The 23,794-nt window shown below is 43.0% G+C and overlaps 4 protein-coding genes across 10 annotated transcripts; 2 read left to right on the top strand and 2 right to left on the bottom strand.

The window, feature by feature from the left end:
* Nucleotides 1–3,325: 3,325 nt before the first annotated feature.
* Nucleotides 3,326–9,586, top strand: LOC117646548 (sorting nexin-14-like). 2 transcript variants are annotated; one of them, XM_034387579.1, is made up of 19 exons: nt 3,326–3,732; nt 4,042–4,110; nt 4,177–4,372; nt 4,460–4,591; nt 4,688–4,932; nt 5,012–5,213; nt 5,305–5,419; nt 5,517–5,672; nt 5,772–5,887; nt 6,111–6,197; nt 6,604–6,662; nt 6,747–6,782; nt 6,890–7,034; nt 7,113–7,263; nt 7,335–7,510; nt 7,587–7,819; nt 7,904–8,106; nt 8,180–8,344; nt 8,423–9,586. In XM_034387579.1, exons 1-19 carry the CDS (start codon nt 3,560–3,562, stop codon nt 8,653–8,655), a joined length of 2,892 nt encoding a protein of 963 aa, XP_034243470.1. In that variant the 5' UTR covers nt 3,326–3,559; the 3' UTR covers nt 8,656–9,586. The 2 variants fall into 2 exon arrangements, with proteins under 2 accessions (XP_034243470.1, XP_034243471.1); XM_034387580.1 differs by lacking the exon at nt 6,111–6,197 and having other exon boundaries at nt 3,327–3,732.
* A 607-nt stretch (nt 9,587–10,193) lies between these two features.
* On the bottom strand, nt 10,194–13,621 carry LOC117646550. 3 transcript variants are annotated; one of them, XR_004587790.1, is made up of 3 exons: nt 12,512–13,620; nt 11,749–12,005; nt 11,370–11,507 (listed from the first exon to the last, which is right to left on the bottom strand). XR_004587790.1 is itself a non-coding variant. In XM_034387587.1 (2 exons), the coding sequence occupies exons 1-2, from the start codon at nt 13,230–13,232 to the stop codon at nt 11,356–11,358; spliced, it is 873 nt and encodes a 290-aa protein (XP_034243478.1). In that variant the 5' UTR covers nt 13,233–13,621; the 3' UTR covers nt 10,194–11,355. The 3 variants fall into 3 exon arrangements, 2 of the variants coding, with proteins under 2 accessions (XP_034243478.1, XP_034243477.1); XM_034387587.1 differs by lacking the exon at nt 11,749–12,005 and having other exon boundaries at nt 10,194–11,507; nt 12,512–13,621; XM_034387586.1 differs by having other exon boundaries at nt 11,368–12,005.
* Nucleotides 13,622–14,594: 973 nt separating this feature from the next.
* Nucleotides 14,595–19,252, top strand: LOC117646549 (cyclin-dependent kinase 11B). Of its 4 annotated transcripts, none has more exons than XM_034387585.1 (16): nt 14,595–14,911; nt 15,179–15,317; nt 15,397–15,524; nt 15,606–15,705; nt 15,783–16,004; nt 16,097–16,160; nt 16,645–16,800; nt 16,898–17,050; nt 17,144–17,378; nt 17,514–17,658; nt 17,749–17,893; nt 17,969–18,198; nt 18,313–18,429; nt 18,503–18,651; nt 18,735–18,921; nt 19,003–19,252. In XM_034387585.1, exons 1-16 carry the CDS (start codon nt 14,802–14,804, stop codon nt 19,099–19,101), a joined length of 2,379 nt encoding a protein of 792 aa, XP_034243476.1. In that variant the 5' UTR covers nt 14,595–14,801; the 3' UTR covers nt 19,102–19,252. The 4 variants fall into 4 exon arrangements, with proteins under 4 accessions (XP_034243476.1, XP_034243475.1, XP_034243473.1 ...); XM_034387584.1 differs by having other exon boundaries at nt 16,633–16,800; XM_034387582.1 differs by having other exon boundaries at nt 16,097–16,373; nt 16,633–16,800.
* A 76-nt stretch (nt 19,253–19,328) lies between these two features.
* Nucleotides 19,329–23,619, bottom strand: LOC117646547. Its single transcript, XM_034387578.1, has 7 exons — nt 23,465–23,619; nt 22,961–23,041; nt 22,749–22,882; nt 22,362–22,664; nt 22,154–22,261; nt 22,015–22,062; nt 19,329–21,927 (listed from the first exon to the last, which is right to left on the bottom strand). Exons 2-7 carry the CDS (start codon nt 23,031–23,033, stop codon nt 19,528–19,530), a joined length of 3,066 nt encoding a protein of 1,021 aa, XP_034243469.1. The 5' UTR covers nt 23,034–23,041; nt 23,465–23,619; the 3' UTR covers nt 19,329–19,527.
* Nucleotides 23,620–23,794: the final 175 nt, after the last annotated feature.

The raw sequence follows: 23,794 nt of genomic DNA, 5'->3' as shown, positions 1-23,794 counted from the left end.
CACACTGTACTCGACAGGAACACGCACGTAAAAGGCGCCCCCCCTCCCCCAGGACGTGCTGCAGGACGTCCGACTCGCGGACATGCACCGCGTCACCGCGTCACCGCGCCCCGAGGGACGGCAGCGGACTCATTCCGAGAGTCGCTTTCGTCGCTCTGTCTCTCTCGCACTCCATGGGCGTCCCCTAAGGGTGCGAGAGAGACAGAGCGAGAAGCAGAGAGACCTCCCTCCCGCGCGGAGTCAGACTGCGGCCCCAAGCCCTGCCTAGCCCTGCCCACTGACAGGCTCCATTGGCTCGGCCATGGCTCGGCCGGGACGGGAGCGGGAGGCCGGTTAGGCCCCACTGGAAGGCCCCACCGGGAAACGACACGGTGGTCCCGTCTCCCTCGCCCCTCACTCAATTCAGCTCCTTTCAACCCAGGCGGCGTGTCTCACGATGATTGGCCCACTTCGGTTAGCTATCGCCGTGCTTTTTGTGTTTTTGTTTTCGTAAGTACTGGGCCAAGGTCCTGTGATGCCACTGCCCCGCTCTGGTTATCTCCTCCACCACTCGGCCTTCCTACCAGCAGGCTGTTCCGAAGATTCGTCGCCCTGTCTCTGTCGCACTCACGGGGACTCCTGCAAGGTGCGAGAGAGACGGAGCGACGAGACGGCGCAGGCCCGGCTTGCTCAAATTGGCAGCGGCAACTTTGGCTTCAATTCCAAGTTAGCCTGCCGCGTTCCCTGGCCGCTTTTGTTTGTGTTCACCGACTATTTCTCGCAGGCGAGGCGGCCGCTGCAGTCGCGGTGCACTGCAGGGTGGTTCCGAAACGGTAATTGGTCGCCCTGTCTCTCTCACACTCCTGAAGTGTTCGTTGGGGCTGCGAGAGAGACAGGGTGACGAAGCGCCGTGCCGGAATCCAGCCTTCTGCCGGCGAGCAACTGGCTCCAGCCTCTGTGTCCCCGTGCCCGCAGGACGCAGGACAACTCGTCGTCCTCGTCGCCGGGCTCGGTGCGCGGCGGCGGTGGCGGCAGGCACGCCACCGTGGTGCCGCCGCACATCGCGGTGCTGTCCGCCGACGAGGACACGAAGCGCAAGTTCTCGCTGGCCGCCATGAGCAGCATGTGCGTCGCCTCCAAGTCCAGCACCAGCAACGCCAGCGACGACGAGGACGACGCCGACGCCGCCTGCGCCACGTACGCCGGCGGCTCGTCGGGCAGGCTGCGCGTCCGGGGGTCGCCGCGCTTCCCCCACCGCGTCGTGCCCCTCGGCTCCGAGGTGAGCCGCCGGCTCGGCCGCCGGCCGCACATTTCATTTGCCAGCAGACCGGTGGAGGCGGCCGAAACTCTAGGCGCGTTTCCAGCTCCAGAGTCACTAAACAGGACTCGAACCGAACGGGTGACCCCATCAATGGATTCCTCGCTCAGAGGGTAATCCATTGGTGAGGCCACACGTTCGGTTCGAGTTCCATTCAGCGACTGTGGAGCTCAAAGCGCGTCTTGAGTTTTGACCGCCTCCGCCGGTCTGCTGGCCCACTGTGAGCCGCCAGACTCTGTGGGAGTGGAGCCATGTGCACAGCAGCTACTCATTTGACCCTCCTCCAGGTCGCGGCGCAGTCCCTCGGCTCCAACCGCCTCCTCGCCGCCGCGGCGCCGCCGCGCTCGCAGCGCTCGCTGGCCGCGGAGCTGGCGGGGGCCCGCTGCCGGTCGCTCGAGGACGCTCGCGGCGTGCGGCGCTCGTCGCTCGGCAACCCGGCCAGCCTCTACCCCTTCAGGACCACGTCACTGTCGCCCAACTGCGACGTGTGGGACATCAAGGAGCGCGGCATCCCCTTCACCGACTTCGCCATCCGGGAGAAGTTCCTGCGCGCGCAGCGCGAGCAGCTGGAGGACAAGCTGCTGCGGCACCAGCAGCAGCAGCGGCAGCAAGAGGAGGAGGAGGAGGCGGCGGCCCAGCACCAGGGCGGCGGCGGCGACGTCCAGCACGAAGCGGACGGTGGTGGTGGAAGTGACGCGGCCCCGGCTGATCCATCACCGGACTGTCAGAGAGAGAGGGAGACAGAGAGACCTCAGGCCCGCACTTGATCGGCTCCAGCGCCGCTCCACCGGACTCACGACTGATTCCGCGTCGGCCCGGATTGGCCGTGGCCTTGCGGACTTCCATTACCCGGCTGCCGGCCCTGCCCCGGCCCTGCCTGCAGCTGTAGCCTCGCTGCCAAAAGTTGCCAAAAGTGTTCCCCTTCCCCGAGTTCACGGGACCCGCCAATAATTAATAAGTTATTGTGCTGATCTGCTGCCTCCGGGGCGTCGATTCTCTAAAGTTAGTAGCTTTCGCCTTCGTCTTCCAGTGAGCGCTCCTTTGCTCTCGAGTGCAATGTCTAGAGAACTTTGTTTCTGTTCTGTGAGGTGTTCTCGCAGAAGAAGCCACGTCCACACTCGACACGATTTGGGGTACCGCCTCCTCAACATGGCGGGTGACGTTTTCAACGTGTCGAACGTGGAGTTCCGTCCGTAAGCAATAAATAGAAGTAATTTTGGTGGTGTGATATTGAATTCTATAATACTTGTAAGAATGTAGTGATAAACTTCGTGTCAAATGGTTTCTTGGCCTTCTTCTCACGTCGACGGGAGTTACCTTTTCCTTCAAAGCTGACAATTTCAAAAATTGTGTTTATTTTTTTATGTCAAGGAAAAGCAGCGTTGTTGCTGAATCCAATGACAGCATTTTAGCTGTCGAACATGTTGCCTACCGCACGGCGTTGCAGGATGAATTCCCCGTCGGGTGGGTTGCCCACCTTTCCAGCAATACTCTTGAAACGTAGGAACAAATAAATGACGAAAAGTGTAGTGCGAAAAACTATCTGGTTTTGTTGTGGTTGTTATTTCGTTGTGAATAAATACTACTTATTACTAAACGAGTCCTTCAAGAACCTTCGTCAGACAGAACCCCAAACTTCAAAATTGAGGCTGAAAAACACTACTCACTTCTAAAGTTCCTAGATTTCCCACACTACCACAGAATTTTACCATTAAAGACGATTTTTGTGGCTGGCTGAAAAATAAAAACGGCCCCAGAACGGCAGCAGCCAGTCGCAACGGGCGATGCCGCAAGCACAGAGGTCCTCTGTTTTCAAGAGACCGACCCGGATTATCCACAGACTTCTTTAACAGACTTACGGTGCACGGCTCTATAACTCAGGCCGATAGTTCAGACCCTAATTCCATCATGTAAGTATACATGATTCCATTAACTCTATTATGGCCGACGAAATAACATTTGAATAATCCCGCTCGTTCGCTGTGCGGTCGATCGTCACTTGTTGGTCGAGTCGTCTGCTAAACCTGCGAATATCTCCTTCGCGTCCACATCAAACCATTGAAGTTTTGTGTCAAGTAAAGAGAATAGTTCGACATTAATTTTAGCCATGGAAATTTTTCCTTTGCTTACTCATCTCCGTCCACAGCATGTCGTTTCCCCGTTTCCGCGAAACTCGTAATCAAATTTGTACAGCCAATTCCAGCTACCTTTGACCCCCCCGCCCAACGTTACACGTTAGCGACATTAGATAGCTTCATACAAATGTCAAAATGTTTTCGAAACCATGTTGTGGATCACTTATTTTGGCTTGAAACACTGACTGAAATGGAAGAAGAGGCCAAGATTATTGCTCGGATCACTGTCAGCGACACGGTCGCTCGTATAAATTTAGGAATTGTTGTGTCCTTGTCCGCATTAGTGGCTCTAACTGCAAGGTAGGCTCGCTGAATCGCTGATTCTTGGTTATGTTGTCATAACTTTCTGCGGAACTGTATCAGTAGAAGTCTCTATTGGAAGCCTTTTAGAACAATCTTGGCCTTAGTATAACCGTGCATTAAATACGAACGTCATGTCGCTGGTTGATTTGAGCAACAACTTCATTGTTTACTTCTGAGGAATTAATCTGAATTTTGGAACCTTGAAAGGCCAAGAAAATGTGCTAATTTGCTGTCTTGACTTCAAGAATATTTTGGATTGTGTGTTTCACATATTCTTCACTTGGCTCATCTTTTCTTTTGTTCCAGCTTTTTGCTTGGTCTCCTTGTGTTGACGTCATACATACTGGGCCTGGCCCTCTTCTATTTCCTATTCAAGTGAGTATTCAATTACATACTTTTTGTTTACCGTCCATTTCGTTTCCTAATGTTCTAGTGTTTCAGGCAAAGGAATGCTTTGGGCAATCTGTTACAAATTTTCATTGGTGAGACCTCAACGGATGATGACAAAAGCCACAAGGCCACAGGTTGTTATGTTTGCGGAGATGGCTCCTGCAGCCGTAGCAAAGAATCACATCTTCATGCCTCTCATCATGATGATATAATGATAAATGCCGAACTGGATGAATCTATTGAAAGTGTAAGTACCTTTCCCCATATTGCTTACCAGTGTTAATGTTTGCTCACTTATTACGAATTATGGTTTACATCAATGTTTTTGTTGCAGTTGTTGAACAGGATATTAAAGGAATTTGTAGACTCCTGGTATTCCCAAATATCTTCAGATAATGCATTTGAACTTGAGCTGAGAGTTTTGTTGAGACGTGCATGTACTATTCTGCTTCAGAGAGGATTAAAGGTTTGAGAAAAATGCTGCACTTTCATTCCCTAGTTTTTTCTTTCAATTTTTTAAATTTTATGACCTTGAGAATCTAATTTGGTTCTTCTTTTACAGATAAACTTAGCAGAAATAATCTTTCAGAAGCTTTTGCCCGCTGGAGTGCGTCATTTAGAAGACTATTTAATAATTCGGGAAACATCACAAAATCAAAGGATCCCCTTTGTTAGAGCAGCAGTTCAGCACCTTGGCACTCGTCTTCATCCCGCTACCCTCAATCGGGAGAGGGAGCTAGAATATCTTCGGCAGCTAACTGAGTGCATTATGCCCTGCTTGGCGACTAATACTCAACTTCGGTGCCAGTAAGTTGATAAATGTTTCCTTTCTTTTTTTTCTTATCCACATATTAAGCATGTGATCTGAGCATTGTGTCTGTTTCAGAAACTTTAGTGCATTAGTAAGGGAACTCTTAGCAGGCTGGGTTCTGCTGCCCTTGGCTGATGTGTTAGCCGATCCATCAATCCTGAATAGCCTTCTCTTATTACTTCTTGGCCATCAACAGCTTACCCAGTATAAGGATGTCAATGAACCCAAAGTGAATTTTTTAAAGAAGTTTGTGGGTCTTCCTTCAAAACCTTCTTCTGTAAGAGCTTTTACTCCTTATTCGCTGCACCAAAGACCCATTTACAAGTTTAGGAATTCTTCTTTTATGGTTTGTTTTGTTGTTGTCCTAGGCTATTCATCCAGACTTGTCAAGTATATTAAAAGAACAGAAACTATTGTACCCTTTTATGCAGTTTCTTAAAGGGGAGGGAGCTGTAAACATATTGCAGTTCTGCTTAGATGTTGGTAAGAATCCCTTAAATTTATAAAGACAGGTCAAAAACAATTTTGTTCACACAATTTGACCAAAAAATTTACAACAATTATTTTTTATTGTTTGCAGAGGAATTTAATAGAAAAATGCTTACTCCAGACATAAGTTCAGAAGAAAAAGATTTGTTGTACAAAGACGCCATGGACTTATATTCAGTTTATTTTAATCCAGTATCACCTGACAGTATTGGTCTTCCATCTGACATAGTTGAAAATATGAAACAAGGTAAAATACCCCCAGTGATTTCTGTTATTTCTAGGCATTGAGATTGTTTTTGGAGTTCAAAGCCACAAGAGCTACTCAACTTTATTTTCCAATTTACAGTTTTAACTGATGATGTTGGCAAGCTACGAACATCCCCTCCACTATTCCAAGCCTATGAACATGCATACAGCATATTAGAAAACAAGCTTTGTCCGTTATTCCATGCAAGTGATGATGTGAGTATTAACTGACTTACTCATGTATTCTATCTTCCTCAAGCCTCTTTTTGTTTATTTTGACTCCTAACTTTTGCTTATTTTTTAATTAGTATTGTAACACTTTTAATGAAAGTCATGTGAGAGAAGGGTGATTACCTTTCACTCACCTAGAAATGTTATCAAGTACTAGTACTGTTTGTGTACAGATCTCTTGTTTGGGGGGGAGAAAATTTCATTTCAGGCTATGAAGACAAATTATGGATGCACAGACTCAAAAGAAAATTTCAAACAATTCTTCAAGAGAAGGCGCAGATGGTATCGATACACCGTATGTTTATTACAGTTGTGATTGTGTTTGGACTTGTCCTGTATCATTCTGTATGTGTCCTTGTCATTTTCACCTGTGCCCATTTCCCAAAAGTCCCTACATTTTCAAGGGATCAGAAAGAAAAATAATTGGGCAGCTAGATTGTTCGTTTTGTCTGCCATCTTTCTATTTCTCACTGCTGCTTTTTTGTAGGTGTTCTCAAGCAATGCATTTTAGGTCTTTTTTTGTTCTGTGTTGTTGGGGGTTTCCTTATTGTTTTTAAAGTGTACTACTTGTGCGGTACTATAGCTGGGGTGTGTTTCACTGTGATTCAGAATATATAATTGGCGTCCACAGACATCATTTCGATCTATCAAATATCTTGCCATGTTTTAAACACTTACTTGCGTGTTTTATGTTTGTGCAGTTTTTCAGGTGGCTGGCTGGACCTAGAGTCCTGGTTACTGGCGTACGATCAGGAAATAAGTGAGTTTTGAACCTGACTCACAACTTTCAAGTTTTGTATTGCCTGTATATGTTAAATTGTACATTTTTAAAACCTTTTTGCAGCTCTCCTTTGTCGCAAGGATCACCGGCAAGAAATAGGTGATTTTAATTTTTTTGATTCTTCATAATAACTAGCGCATATGCAATACAATTACTGCAGAAAGCTTCATGGCTTATCCTAATGAATTTTCCCTTTTTTTCTCTAGATCCAACAGAAAGGCCAATGAAAATGTAGGTGCTGTTGCTCGCATAAGCAGTCGTCTTCACAAGATCAAAGGTGTACTCAGGGGACCTGTGGAAGGTCACACATTTGACTCAGACCCAGGCATTGACCTTGTTGACCCAGACTTTGTATGTACTCTTTCATCACAAATTAATCACTTATCAATGGTGCTGTTGTGTCATTAGTGTCAAAAACTGTTTGTTCAGGCTGAAGATATGCAGTTATCAGACTCTACAGATCGAGATTTGAGTGCATGGAGAGTTTCCATACCTTCGGTTCAAACAAAACTTGATGCCAGCAATAAATCATATTCAGTGTTTTACATAGATGTACAGAAAGTTGATGGAATGAAAGAAGGTATGAACTGACTTGAGGTATTTTGTTTCTGTGTGCTGAGCTGGATTTATCCTGTATTTTCATACATTCAGTTGTGGAGGAAAATGAAGGGAATCATTGGACAGTAGAAAGGAGGTACACTGATTTTTATGCCCTTGAAGCCAAACTAACTGAATTCCATGGAGAATTTACGGATAACCAACTTCCATCTCGAAGAATGCTGTTCTTTTCAGCCCCAAATGCACAGTTTCTGGAGAGTCGCAAACAGGTAATTTGATTTTAAATCCCATTTCCCTTTCCACCTTCGTCCTAAACTAAAACAGAATTAAATCTAAACGTTACAGGCTTTTGAGGAATATATCCAGAAGTTGCTTTCAAAGCCTTCCCTTCGTGGAAGTGACTTACTTTATGCATTTCTCCGGGTACCTGGCGAGTTCTCTGAGATGAACTCCAGCCCAGATGCTCTCAGTCGTCTCTTACGACGAACTGTCCCTTTGACTTTGAGGAAGGAAAGGGGCCAACACCTAGAGCCATTCATCAATATATTCTTTTCTTCTACCGAGGGTAAAAAGATAAGGTATTGAACAAGACAGTTCAAATATTCATCTTACCTTAAAATTATGATTTTAAATTAATTTTTTTAATGTCACAATTTTTGCAGCAAACTAGAGTACAAAGATGTGAGTCAGGAAAGTCCACCAGCTCGTGATTTTCGTAATATCATTGGCCCTGTATTTCGTGATAATTTTAGCCTGACAGAAGAACCTGCCCTAAGCTCTAGTAACTCAGATGTCCCTCTTCTGAAATCATCTCTTCCCAGCAATGATCGGTTGAAAGGTTTTACAAATTCCTTAATTCACATTGGTGAGTTTAGCTGGTATAGTGGTATTTTATTTTGAACAGAATAGGTTGTACATTGATACATTTCTTGAAACAGGTGTTGTTGCGTACAATATCTCCCAACCATCCCTTCGCATTGCTATGTCACTTCAAGCATTGGTTGGGCAGACTTTGGATGCAGTTGTGTCTTATTTTGTTGGTCGAGCTCTGAAAACATTGTTAGTGGCACCACGTCTGGCACATCTTATTCATTTACTACAAGGTAAATTGCATTAATGCTGTGCTTGTCTAAGTTTTTGATTACATACTGACTCATTTTCTTTACCTTGATCTGTTTAAGGAGCAATTTTCAACAGTAAAAGCACTCATTGGAACTCCATGGAAATAGAAGAGCGGGCATGCCGTGAGTTAGATCAATTATGCACTAAATTTTGGCTTGCAAAGTTAGCTGCCCCAGCATTTAAGGGAGCTTTTTGTGCTGTGCAGTGTCCACAGCTAAATAAACAACTTTTATATACTCTGCTGGATTTAATTGTTGAAGAGCTGTTTCCAGAAATTTGTCATTCCTGTTAGAATAATTTATAAAGGGAAAGGAACCTTCAGTATTTGGAAATGAGAAATGGCCTAGTCAGAACATTCTTTTGGTTGATGGCAGTGTCTTAAGCAGTGCTTTATGTTTCTTTGCCGTTCTCTATGAGTGGTACAGGGTACATTTAGTATCTGGTTGTTTCATACAAGAACTAAAAGCTTTCAATGTATTCATTCCATGTTCAAATTTAATTTTGGTTGCAGAATTGAAGATGAACACAATTGTATATGTGCTATGGTAGAAATTGGCAATTAGATTAGGTACTGTTTTTACTTTTATGATTTTTTTTTTACTTTGTTTTCCTCTCTTGCCTTTCACATTAGAAGTGAAATGAGGTACTCATTTTCTGTGATTTTTCCTAGCTGAAACTGAAATCTTGTATCAATAAGAAAGGTGTTCATCCAGATATAATTTATATAGGTGTATATATCTCTCATTTGTTGACATTTTTAATGCATAATTTGTGACTAAGAGGTCTGTGATGATGATATTATATCTATGAGAGTGAACCTGGGGTGTAATTGTTTTAGTGTGAAAACCATACTATTGATATTACGTTCCATGTATCCCTTAGTTACCAACTGTTTTTGGTGAACATGGTATGGGAATGTTATTTTTTTCAATATGACTTTGATCTCTAGTCTACTTTTAGTTGTAAGATGGGAACATTTTGTAAGGTGATAATTATTTTTGCATATGTATTCTGTGGTCTGTCTGGAAAGTATCAAGTGAACTTGAGCTGCCATGCTTTACAGATGGTGTTTTAGTGTTATGGGCAGTACTGGGGAAGTTTTCCATAGGTCTTGTATTGCAACCAAATCAGAAGGACAATTTGTTACGCAATTTGCTGTATTTTAATTCCTTGTTTCAAGAGTGTTTCATTTTGTCAAAGGTGAGCATTTAATTAAGGTGAATGTTACCTAAGAATTGTCTTTATCCGCTTAGGCTTCTTTTATGGCAATTTACTGTTTCTAAAACCCTTGGGAAGAAAGCTTTCTTAATTGTTCGGCTCATTCATTGGAGTAGTGTGTCACACATGAGATGTACCCTTAACAGCTGCCATTAATGTGCAACAGGCACATTGTCCTGCAGGTCGATGACTTACACCCCAGAGTGTTCTTTGGGAGATTTTTTGCATGGAATTTGTGGCATCCACTTCTGCTTGCGTTGATGGAACAAAAATGTTGCTGTCTTTCTACAACGTCCACTAATATTACTGAAATCACAGCAGTTTTTCTAAGAGGAAGCAATGTTGGTTTGAAGGAAACATTTCTTATTAGTGTTTGTTTACAGGAATAAAATCTGTTCATTTGGAAGCAGAAGCCCCATATCTAATACTGGCAGAAATGTAATGTATCAGATCAAATACTTACTGTTGTATCTTTAGATGAATCTATTTTAATTTGTGATAGAGTTAATAAATGTGATATATTTGCTATTTGAGGGGTATTTGTTAAGTTCATTGCCCCGGTGCCCCCCCATGGCGTCGACGCCCTTGAGTTCAGGGAAAACCACACACGACTCAACATTTCCAACTATTTATTCAAAGAAATCGACTAATGAAAACAATGAAACAGCTTCATGTCAGTAAAATTTAAGGCTGCAGAAATACACATCAATGACAACTAAGCAAGTTTTGTCTATATTACAGTAAATTTATGAACAGAAGCAGAGGCCATGAGAAGTTTAGAAGAGATTCAATGAACTGCAAGTTCCATTCTACCCGACTTTCTGCCTCTACCAATATTCCAAAAAAGGTACAACAGGTCTTTTAAATCTATATGTACAATAATAACAAGACAATCCAGTTTACCTATATCATTGTAAAGTTTTCAAAAAATAAATTACAGAAAGGCAGAAAATTGACAGGAAAAGCAGTTGTCAATGAAAATTAATTTAAACAACAGACTGAGGAAAAATTCTTTTGATAGTCATCAAAAACAATAAATGCTCACAGCCAGTGAGGACTACACTGAACTAAATAGCTGAACGTAACCACATCAATTCAACATTAAATGCTTAAACAAATGTTGGTATAAATTGGTCAAATGTAAAACAGGAAGACATTTTACTATCAGGATAGTAACAAAACAGGTTCTAAGAGTATTACAAAGATTAACTATCACATAGGAATTGGTTTTATGAACTTTCACTTAACAATAATCACCTAGAATATTGAGTGAATCTGTTCCTCCAAGAAAAGCAAGTATCATTTGATAAAAGTACCATACCAATACCATGACATAAACACTCACCACACACATACAAAATTCCCCAAAATGTGTATCAATTCACACTTATAACATACATTTATAAATAAACCAGGAAAGAACAAACAGTGATGTCAGAAGTACACACTAGGCATACAAAGTACCTCAACACTTCCAATAACAATTTTACTATACTTATTTTACAACAATGCTTGTGTAAACAATCATACTATGTTATCTTCTCAAAACAAACGAGCACAACATTTTAAGTCAACACAGAAAAATAGACAAATGCCCTAGCAAACAATCCATTGCAAAGAATTCACACTGAAAGTGTTAAATATGTAAAAGTGGCCCAAAAAATAAATTTTGACTGTCATTGTGAATGGCATGTGGCCTCAAGTTCTGCAGGAACGGCTTGTACAGATAAGAGAGAAAATTTCGATTCAATTTAGGGAATTTAAAGAATCTTACCTATAAATCACAGGTTTCGTAATTGTAATAATCACAGCCATGCGTGTGCTTAAGTAGAGTTTCTAAAGCAGCCAGGTCAGTATCTTCTAATATTCTCAGCTGCATTTCTCCTCCACACATGTTTTCACTTCTGACAACACCACCCGTAATATCTGTAGAAAAAAAATTTCTTAGAATCATAGCTATCACTGGTTATTGATTCAACAGTAAATAAAATGTCCAACAAACAGCACACATTATGCATATATCAACAAAAGAAAACTGGGAAAGAGGAGTGTGCGCTTTCGTAACAATACAAAGTGGCAAGAAAATCTAAAGTGTCAGGACACTCAATTATCAACATTCAGCAATGAGGTGCTGGGTTAGTTTCTTTTTTAGTGATATTAGAAATACCTTTAAGTACCAATTACAATACATTAACAAGCATCATATCACTGCCTCTACAAAGTAATAAAGCTATATGAAATGGCCCATTAGGCATCGAGGTCGAGGTGTCATTGCATCCGCCAGTTGAGAAGTCGATCCTGGCAGTTGATGTATTGGGAGCTCATACACGAGAGCTGGGGAATGAGATTGCTCTGAGGTGCTTGGAGCACTGACTTGCATGCCAAAGCTATTGCCTTCGTGGGCCATGGCCTGGGATGGAGCCTCTGAAATCAACAGGAACCAATTAGCAGAAGCAGATAAGGCTATTTCAAGTTTCCTCTCTAAATGATAGTTATTAAGTCCTCCCAAAGTCCGTAAGAACCATTGACTACAGCTCATTTCTCTCCGAATTGTACAAATGATACTACAGAAAAGGCTCGGGGACGGATCAAATTTAAGCGCCAACAGGGACTCAGGTGCACCAACCCAAAAACGAATGAAAACGACTGCTTTCGGTTCGCCAACAGACGGGTAAAGACATCGTCCCGACTGCAAACTACAACCAAACTCGAAAATTGCTCTCAGTTTTGCTCTCAATCAACGTCACTGGACAACGCACGCACTCCCACCCAGGTTCATTTAGCCTCTTAAGTTGGTAATGCCTCGAGTGCCGCTAACTAGGACAGGACACTCTCAAACAAAAAGACTGGCTACACCGAAATCGACCCGGCGGCGCCAAGCCAAACACCCTCACCAGAGCGGCTGACACACGTCCATCGATTGTATTTACCTGTCATTGTCATCGCAGCCGCGTGTGCCTCTTCACTCGGAGATGGCAGGGAGGGCCGCGTGCGCTTGCCGCCGCAGCCCGCCATGTCGTCGGCGTCCGCGTCGCGCTGGTCGCGCCAACCCCCGGCCCCTTGCCCCTGCGCGAGCCCCAGCCCGCGCGCCTCCATGCTCCTCTTCCGCGTTGCTGCCGAGGCATGCCCGTGGCTCCTGAACGGGTCGGCATTCCAAACACGCTGCGGAGCCAGGCCCAAGGGGAAGGCCTGAGGGGCTGCGGCCTGAGGGGCTGCGGCCTGCTGGGCCCCGCCGCAGAATCCCACCGCGCCGGCACTTGGGCTGCCGCCAAAGGCACAGGGGGGGCCAGGCACCGCCGGCACCGCGGCCACCGGGGGGTTATTTTCACTGGTGTCGGTGTCCATTGAGCAATCCTGGTCGAGGACCGCGGCGCCGGTGCCATGCTGCTGATGGAAGCCATAGTAGCCGTTGGCGGACACCAGACTGTTCCTGTGGCAGTTGCTGGAGTACGCGTGCTCAGACGCCGCCGCGACGCTGCCCCCGGCACTGCACGCGCCGGCGGCGCCGCTCTCCTCGAACAAGAGCGAGTTGATGCCGCTGCGAGCGTCGCTCCGGTCCAACGAGTCCTGCGGGAAGTACCGCTGCCGAGAGTTGCCGCCCGCGCCCCAGGTCATGGGGCCCAGGACGTCGTGGCTGGACACAGTCGGCATGGCGAAGCGCGGCTAGCGCGGCGGGTCAAGGAGGCACCTGTTAGGTTAGGAGGGGTACGGGGTTGGCAGTCAACAAACAACACAGGATGGATGGTTCGTAGAATGTATCTGTGTCACTTTGCAAAGGGCAGGACGCTCGTCGACTTGGCTGTCACAGGTAGGAACGTCGCTCCGCGGCCGCGGAACGGGACGAACAGACGTGACAACGAGGCGAAACGCGGTCCGTGGTCGAGCACGGCCAATCTATCTTTCAGCGCTCGCCGAACTGAAGTGAAGAACTCGGCCGCGGCCGCGAGTTCAGACACGCTTGCCGGGCCAGCCAAGGCGGACAGACAGACAGACAACGACAACGGCACGGCGGACGGCGGCAGTCGGCAGGTTTGGAGTTGACGCCACTCCCCACCCTCGCCCTCCCCCACTCGCGCCTCCCTGCCCCTCCCCACCCCTCCCCTCACCCTTGTGCCTCCCTTCCACTTCGCTAGCAGACGACACAGTGTAGTGTGATGGAGATCAGGCGGAATCGAGTCAGTCCCTTCTGTTTTAGGCGTTTTCGGGACGGGGAAAGGACATTCGCGGTTGAGTTGCAAACGCAAGCAACGAAAACTATTAGCAGCAGATGTTTTTCACACACCTGCACGATTTGTATCGACCTGCATGTACATCGATGGTGTCCGACGAGACTCCATCACAGTACATTTTAGAACAGAATTGGCGCGAACACTTGAAGGTTTCCCATTGAATGAATGGAGCGTTGCTGAGTACATACCGTGTATCATCCTTTAATGTAATACAGCGTCATGCCATGTAACAATCGTGATTAAAATCAAAGGCAGCCACAACACAAGAGGGCCACAGTTAGTACCGTCAAACTAAGTTCGGGGAGACGATACACAGTGCACCGTCATGGGGTATCGACAGCAGGCGGCGCGGGGTAGCGCCGCAGGGAGTATCGGCACGCTCCGTCGAGTCACTAACTTAACAGGCGGAACCACCCGGAACTTCTGATATACCTTATTACCTACTACGAAATGCTTTGCAATGTTTCGAAAACAAAAATCAGTTTCCTTTCCTACTTTCCACCGCAATAACACCTGATAACACCTGGCGCAGAGCTTGCATCCTCCGCAGCATGAGGGCGCCACGGGTGCTAGTGGGCCAAGAAAATCCTGATATTTGAGTTTGAAAGCAGCTTATCCATCGTGGAACAATTCCATTCTCTTAGTTCTCCCTACAATATTTCTGCTTGTATATTCCTGAGTCATACCAATCCGAAGAAAAGGCTTGTGGAGGCTAGGCGGGCGGTGAAGTAGAGTACGTTTAGAACAGGAGACTTGACTTGAGCGCTTTTTATGTTGTTGTTGTTTTTGTTCTTGTTGTCTACGCTTTACGCTTGCCTTCCTAACAAGCACACAAGCACGTAGCATCATCAAAGTGTCTTTCTTCTTCAACTTTGACTATTTGATAGTTTTTTCCGCATTGATAGAAATGCTGTCAACGATCATTCTGGTGTGACCATATTGATTATATGTTACTTCCACTTTCAAAAACCTTGACCACATCAACGCTAACATGTCGGATTCCGATGGTTCGGAGATGGATTATCAAAGCGAAGACGGAGAGATAAAAATTCAAAAGAGTCCTCTGCGGAAAGATAAACACAATGAAGAACTGCCTTTCAGGTTCGTAAAAATCAAACTGTACTCTAAGTAGTTATAAAAAAAATAGTTTCCATAATTTTCTAACCTTAAAATGAATGAAACATATCGCACTTTGACTATTTTCTTTTATTTCCTGGTCACCTGCACAGTAGTAACCAAAATTTTGATTAATTTTTGACTTGTAAATCAGCTGGCAATCATTTAATCATTTTATATTTGTTGCTATTTGATGTTATTCCCTGTGATTTGTTTTTGGTGACTGTAGCGGCCTTGTTTTTTGATTTTCAGCTTGTCAGATGAAGATGCTGAAGACACAGCTGATTCCCTGGACATCAAACCTCCTCAAGCCAACGTTCATCCACTCAAAGCTCGAAGTCACAGGGAAAAACGCAGTCACCGAGAAAAAGAAAGGCGCGCTTATGCAAGTGTGAGCGTCATGTCAAGTCTACGCACTTCAGAACGATCACCCAGGATCACACTGTTAACAATGCGTCTTCTTTGTACAGGGCCATCCAAGTCATGCACGAGGAGCAGAAGAGAGACCTCACAAGAAAGGTCATCACAGAAGCAGAGAGGAAAGACATAGGGAAAAGAGAGAAGAGCGTCATCGTGAGAGAGAAAAACGACATCATAGGTATTTTACCATCAGTGCTTTTTTCTTTTGTTGCAAGTCTGAGGTATTTTTGATTCACTTGAAATAATTAATTACTTTCAGGGACAAGCATGGTGTGATTGATGCTAAGAGAGAAAGATTAGATTATGGAGTGGATGAATTAAGACATCGTGATGATAGTGCCTTCCGAAACCATAGAGAGGTATGTTTCCCTAGGTATAACCACTCATTCAATTGTTATCTTGTTTAACACATTATAATCTGATTTATTTTTTTTAGGCACCGGATGCATCTCGTGCGTCATATAGAGACGTTCTGGAGGGGCGTAGGGTAGATCCTCGTGATGTTCATAATTCAAGAGAACCCCGTGAAACACGAGACATTCGTGAGGTTCGTGACGTCCGTGACGTCCGTGATTCTAGAGAGTTTAGGGAACTGAGGGAGAGGGAGAGGGGTGATAGGAGAGAAGATCAAAGTAGAGACCGCAGCCACAAAGAGAAAGTAACTTGAACATAATTTTTAGTTTGCAGTAACTAATTTGAATTTCAGGACAAATGCCTTTCATATTTGTCTGTGTTTTTCTTCCTCAAAAGCTATCATCTGCTGATCGAAAACCTGATGACCTGCGAGATAGAATTCTTGATCGCAGAAGGGATGGTGAGTCTCATCATGAAAGAGAAAGACATAAGCGGGAGAGGCGTGAAGGTCAGCACCAATTACATCTTGACCAACGTCATCAGCAGCTAGAGCAGCAACGGCATCAACTTGCACTACAGGATCAAACTTTGCCCCCGCCGGTTAAAGAAACTCCTCAAGAGCGGGCGGAAAGGGAAGAGAGGGAAAGTCGTAGGTTGAAATTAATTGAAGCAGGTAGGAATCCAGTTATTGGACCTTACTTCGGCAGTCCCTCAGTGTCCCTGTCCCTGCATGCTCGCGTTACCCTTGATCCCCGTGTAAAGTACGCACACTCAATGACTCCATCCATATATTTTTACCACAAGATTTTTATCGCAAAGTGCAATCATCAGAATGCCTGTTGTTACTTTCCCTCTATTAACATTATCCTGCAGATAGTTTGTGAACTTTGACTGTTCGTTTTCTCACATATTGCTTTCATTTTTATATAAAGATATTGTTGCAGAAAAGGAAATGGTCCGCCAGAAAGAAGTGTACCGCAGGGAGCTTGAGGCTCGAAGAGCCAGACGACAAGTAGAAGAAGAGAAGGAAAGAACATTGTCTAATATTGTCATGAAGAGAGAACGAAGTCGGAGCAGGGAGAGGAGGCAACTTATTGATGGTAACTGTGGGCTGCCTTGAACTTAATGAATTTTGTAGTAGCAGATTCTAAACCTTGTAGTAGCAGATTCTGAACCTTAATTTTTCCCTGTTAACAGATGATTCTGCTGTAATATTATCTGGGCCGTCTGATGAAGAAATGCAGGAAGAACAAGATGAAGAAATGGACCTAAATAGAGATATGAAGAGAGCTGATTTAGAAAGTGGCAGTGCAGGAAGTGATGCTTCTAGCACTTCTTCTAGTGACGGTGGTAAGATCATGTTCTCAGTTCTGAAGTATCGTATTCCACATGCAATGTGAACCCAACACTCAACAACCGTCCTATTTTTTTTTTATTATTCAGAGGAGAGTGATGATACAGAAAGTGACAAGAGAGCTTCAGATGCTGATGAAGAAGAACCAGGTCAGCAGAAAAATGGTACAGAAGATGCACCAAAGGTGGAGAATGGAGTTGTCTCTACTCCTCCTGTTCCCACACCAGCTGAATCTGATGAATTGGATAGCCTTGAAAAATTGCCACCTTATTACCCTGCTATTCAAGGATGCCGCTCTGTTGAAGAATTTGTTTGCCTAAACAGGTAAGTATTTTATTATTATTATTATTATTATATTGTAGGGAGCTAACTGACCAGTGGCATGGGCATGGATCCAATTGTTCTTTGCAAACCCTATGTGGTTGATATCTTGTCTGTTTTCTTCTTTGTGGCCTACAGAATTGAGGAGGGTACCTATGGTGTGGTATACAGAGCCAAAGAAAAGCGAACAGGTGAAATAGTGGCCTTGAAGAGACTTAAAATGGAAAAAGAAAAGGAAGGATTCCCCATCACCTCTCTCCGTGAGATAAACACTTTACTCAAAGTATGTTAATTTTTTAAATTGTTTTCCGGGAGAGTTTTAACTTTGAAAACCTCTACTCTTTTAATACTAATGGTTCATCTTATCTTCCAGGCTCAGCATAAAAACATTGTCACTGTGCGGGAAATTGTGGTTGGCTCAAACATGGACAAGATTTTTATTGTTATGGACTATGTTGCTCATGACTTGAAATCTCTCATGGAAACAATGCGGCACAAGAAGCAGGTCTTCCTTCCAGGTACAATTTTATCTTATCAAAATTCAACCCAAGAAGTTCTTTTATTCGAATTCTGACAATCTCTCTCTGTTTTAGGTGAGGTCAAGTGCCTCATGCAACAGCTTTTGAAGGCTGTTCTTCATTTGCATGACAATTGGATTCTGCATCGTGATCTTAAAACCTCAAACCTTCTTCTCAGTCATGAAGGTGTTCTAAAAGTAGGTGACTTTGGATTAGCAAGAGAATATGGATCTCCTTTGAAGTCGTATACTCCTATTGTTGTTACACTGTGGTATCGATCTCCAGAGCTGCTGTTAGGATCAAAGGTCTGTTAAATGTGACTTTAGCCTGAATTGACACCTGTTGGTTGACATTTCTAGATCTAATATTTTAGTATGTACTTCATTTTAAAATCCATCACTTGCTGTCATTTTTACTAGGAATATTCAACACCAGTTGATATCTGGTCTGTGGGCTGCATATTTGCCGAATTTTTACTCATGGAAGCTTTATTCCCTGGTAAATCTGAAATGGACCAGTTAAATCGGATTTTCAAGGTAAGTTGGTTTTTAAGTTTTGTGTGTTCTTCTACTGTTTCCTATGACTTACTTTATTCCTTTGTTAATTCAGGAGCTGGGCACACCAACTGATGACATCTGGCCTGGTTACAGTTTGTTACCTATAGCACAAAAATGCAATTTTGCTGACTATCCTGTCAGCAACTTGCGGAATAAGTTTGCCACAATGCTCACAGAGCAAGGTTTAGATCTCCTTAATAAGTGAGTAATAAATAACTGTCGAGCGTTGTTTTATATTGTATCTACCACTGACTTAGTCATCCTTGCAACTTGTTTTGCTACAGATTTTTAACATACGACCCAGATCAAAGAATTACTGCTGATGATGCATTATCACATGCTTACTTTAAAGAGGTTCCCTGTGCCATCGATCCGGCCATGTTCCCAACATGGCCAGCTAAAAGTGAATCTGTTCATCGGAAAGCTGCCAGTCCAAAACCTCCATCTGGTGGCAAAGCCTACAAGCAATTGGTATTTAGTGTTCCCTGAAAATTCATTGTAACCCTCTTCTCTATAATTCTTTCTAATTAACTGTTTGAATTTATTTTTCAGGGTGATGGTGATGATGAAATAGCAGCCATGGGCTTCCATATGGGATCAACACAAATGGAGCGGACAAGATTGGGAGCAGGCTTTAGCCTGAAGTTTTGATGTTGACTTAGAAGAAATTACAGACATTATTTTGCTGGCAAACTTAAATAAACCTTCATGTGATTTCTTTCTAGAGTATGTATAAGTGCTTAAGCAATAAGATTTCTGTACAGAATCATGAACTGTGTATAATAAAATATTCTTTTCTCTATATGCAGTCTTATTTCATTTATTTCACAAGTTCACAAGTTTATTATTTTAAAAAAATATAGTAAAGAAAAAAAAAACACTTGCATTGGGTTTTGAAGATAACTCATATCTTCTTCGAAATAAAGTGAATGACTGAGTTGTTTCTGTTACATCATAGTATTTGTTCACTATATTTTAATTACACAAGAGCAGGTCGGGTCGGTCAAGAGCAAGACCTGCACCAATATAATAGTCACATCACATTTGTTGAATGAACCTTTGGTTAACATAGAATTATCACATCCATACTGAATATCCATTTCCGTCCTCTCGTTTTCTCTTACAGCCTTTTTCTGCTTTATTGAGGTTTCTGTCTCCACCCCCTGTAGTATTGTGATGGTGTAAGTGTAGCTCTAATGGATGTTGAGAAAACACTTGAGCCATTACAAATTTTTGACCATTAGCCAGAAGCAGTTTAGTACACCCAATGAAGGCCAGTACAGTACGCTCAATGCCTTCAACAATTTGCAAAGAAAGTTGTCTTGCAGCAAAAAAATCTCTCGTCTTGGTTGCTGCATGTGCTTCTTCTTTCCATTCCTGAAGGTAATTTAGGAAACCCAAAAGTTCTGTGAATCTTGTGTCATGGGGGCTGTCATACTTGGCCAGGTTTGGATTACTTGTTTCTCTTGCTTCATCAGAATGTGTCCCATTAAGCATATCAAAGAAATCATTCACCTTCTTGATAAAAATAGCAGTCTCTTCACACTCTTCGTACTCCAATATGTCAATCATTTTGGAGACAGTGTTTCTTCTAACTTGGGCTGCTACAGGATCCCTCATTCTTGAATATGAGTCAGGAAATACATTTTCTTCATTTAATATGAAGCCATTGGACCATGCTTCATGCTCTTCTTCCATGTACATGCGCATTATTGTATCCCAGGTAATAATCTGCTCATTCTTGATCAGACAACAAGTCTTTTCCAGACCTCTGCCAGAACTCATGAAGTTGCTCTTTATGCATTTCAACAAATGGGAAACATCAGTGAAGAAGTACAAAGGTCTCCCATCACCAGAACAATAATTAAGTGTGTCAAAAACAATCCCATTGTCATTCTTGGTTACTGGTACATGCATTTGATAGAACGCATTACTGACAGGATTATTATTTGAAATTAGGGCAACAACAGGAACTCCAACCAATTCTAAGCTACCAATTAGTTCCCAAGTTCTCAAGAACAACTGCTCTTTGGTCAGGTTGGTGATAAGATATGAAGCTACCGCTTCCTTTACACCAGATGCAGTCCCTTTAATCATGAAGGTCAACATATGCTTTACAACTGGACGGGGACAGTTTAATTTTAATTCTTCTTCGTCCTCCAGCAACTTCTGCAGCTCATCCATTTCTCTCGTAACTTTACGCAAATGGGCATACCCACATAATTCACCAGTTTCCTTTGAAAAGACTAAATTTTGAGAGGTTGTTATTTCATTAAAAATGAGACAGTGAAACCTTTCATAAGGTTCCTTCAAGCCTTTCACTTTGGTCGCAGCTATGTTTTTGTTGCTGGCAACAGGCTTATAAATTGATGAGTAATCAAAGAGTGCTCGACCACAGGGCAACCTTATCAATCCACTTTGTCGTACAGTATCAGGTGCAACAGGGGATGTGCTTATTAGGTAAAGTGCAAATCGGATCAGAATGGGGTGCCACCTCATGCATGTCTTGCAAACCACACAAGTCTTGCTCGTTACTTTCGAGCACCTGATCTGGTGCTGTAAAAATATTCTTTGTACCTGAGAAAGCTTATTGTTTTCCAATATCGTTTTCAAATCTTTGCTCAACTGAGTGTCAATGTCAATTCCTTCCATATCCAACATTTTTGTTACCCTTGCTGTAAGTCTGCAATTAGTCTCATCTTGAAGTTCAATTTCCCCTAGTTCTTTCTTAAGGAGTCTTATGGAATCACTGTCTAACAAATAATCATGATCAGAATTCCAACCTGGACTTTCTTTAAAGCTTTCTGTTTCATCACAGTCTTGATTAATGGCCAAGTCCTTGGCAGTAGTCTTTGATTTGTGACAGTTCATTTTATCAGCAAATTTAGAACAAGCAACACACTTTTTTCGACGCATAGATATTAAAAGAGAACAGCGATTAGATCTGAAGCAAGAACCATTAACATTTTCAAACATGTCCTCTTCAAAAATGATATCCTTTTTGCCAACAAAAATCTTGCTGTTAATTTCATTGGACTCAATACCAGGACATATTTTAAGTTGATGAACAGCATACACAATTTTCACAACTCGATTTGAAAATGCCACAACATTATCATTGCAGAGTGGAAATTTTAAACCAGTCTCATTCCAAATCTGGTGGTCTTTGGGCAGAGGTTTTCCGTGAATGCCAATCTGCACAGAACCCTGCTCATAGTGCACAAACACACTTCTTCGCACAGACGTGAGTGGAAGACATTCTGTTGTAAAGAGAAGTGCACAGACTCCATCCTTGCGACAAATGGGATTCCACGGCACTGGGAGAGAAACCTTCAGATGTTCCAGTAATGTGTCCATGAGGTTCACACTGATACCAGAAAACTGTGGCATCACATCTGGTCCATAAAGAGGGCTTTCAACAGAAAGCAGAGGAGAAGTAGGTCTAACAAAGGATGAGCTGCTATTATTCCAGTCTACCTGAAAACGTCCAATAACAATAATTTATAGTGATGGAAAAAGAAACAAGGCAAAAATATATCAATCACATTGAATAGTGATGCTTACAATTAGTGGCACTCTGAATTCATCTATTCTACTATAAATGTTGCTCTCCTGTTTGTGAGAAGAAAATTGTTACAGATGTGATGTTTAGAAACATTGATGCATCATACAGTAATTATGAAAACCAATTCAAATAACAAACCGTAGGAATTTTAAAGTGTGTGGGTGATGGTTGTACAGTATCATTTACAATAGTAACTATTAGAGTTGAATCCAAATTCTTTATGGTCATTTGACGACTGGTGCCTTCCTAAGAAATCAAATTTTAGGAAATTGGTGAGCTTCTATCGGCTTCTACTCATGATGAAGCATATTACATGGATTATTAATTATCATATTGCTTTACTCACGGAAACAGGTGCGGGTTCGATTGGAAGAGATGGTAAAGAGGCAAAGGTACGCTTCCATTGCCCTTTTATGGTATTTTTGAGAAGAGGGCTGATATCTATAGCTCTTGCACAAGCCTGATCTGCTTCATTCATTTCACTTTGTACCTCTCCTTCAGTATCGCAGTAATCCACTGACTCAAGCTTTATTTCCAACATACTAGATTGATCTGCTTCATTAATATCAGGCTTTATGCGGGTTGGGTCAAACTGATCATCCACTGTCTCTTTGACAAATGCACTGGTGTGGTATGTATTTGGACCATTCTGTGCAAAGATGAAAAGAACAAAAGTAAATTAGAAGCCATTCTAAAGACAACAATTAAAAATTAAGTAACAATTTGAATTCACCCCTTCAACAGAACCATAACCAAATGTTTTGGTCGATGTGTTGGCTTCTAAAGCATCAACCATAGGTTTATGACTCCTTCTTTTCTTTCTACTGAAAAAGTTGCGCGGATTCCTCCGCCTTTTTTTCCTCTTTACTAGAAAATGTAAAGATACAATTAAACCAATGATGAACCTAATAAAACTTCTGAGCTGACGATGAAATATTTACTCACTCTTGGGTTTCTCATTAGAAGTAATTGAACCAGAATGGGAAGCAACGGGAACCTCCGCTACATTCATATCCATTACTCAACCTGCAAAAGTTTTCTTCATACACTATCTGTCATAGTTTGAAAGAACCCTAACAGTGCATTGAATTCAAAGAAAGAACTAAAGGAGGTTGTAAAAATATATTTTGAGTCAAATGCAATACAAAAAAAGATGCGCATAATCCATAAAATTCTTTAAGAATACAACAAGGACTGGTGGACCATCAGTCATCGGGTTACTTTCGTCTCAAAATAACTGGAACTGCAACTGACTCAATATTGGTAAAGCATTTAATTGGAGGATAAGGGTACCAAAAAGATAATCAATAGCACAGGGATCAAATTTGTGGGAAGGAAAGCAGTTGTCATAGTAAAAAAAAACACTGCCATCATATCTTCAAGCCGCGATGCTGATGTACTTTCGTCACCAAATAAAACCACACACTGCACGCTAGGTATCAACTTTACCTGAAACAGTATCTACAATTCTTCTACTACTTGACCAATGTGGAGAAAGCCACTGAAAATTCCTGTTTAATTCAGTAAAATTAGAACAAGTCCACGACCGCTGCACTCGAGAGCCTGCTGCACAGTCTGCTCCGTCTGCTCTGCAAGCAGCCTGTCAGCGCGGTGCCGCGACGCCAAATTCGAATTCACATTCATATTGCAATACCAACAAGAACAAAATTTGAGTAAACCGATGCCTTTCCAGTATTATCGACATGGAATACCCAAGTCTGAACAGCAATTTGCTTTACCCACACAAATCAACTTCATAAATTTGGAAGGGCGCGGGAA

The sequence above is a fragment of the Thrips palmi genome, unplaced genomic scaffold (assembly GCF_012932325.1).
Source record: "Thrips palmi isolate BJ-2018 unplaced genomic scaffold, TpBJ-2018v1 HiC_scaffold_19, whole genome shotgun sequence".
In the NCBI taxonomy this organism is placed as follows: Eukaryota; Metazoa; Arthropoda; class Insecta; order Thysanoptera; family Thripidae; genus Thrips; species Thrips palmi.
Note: the sequence above shows the minus strand (reverse complement) of the source record. Positions and strands in the feature narration are given on the sequence as shown.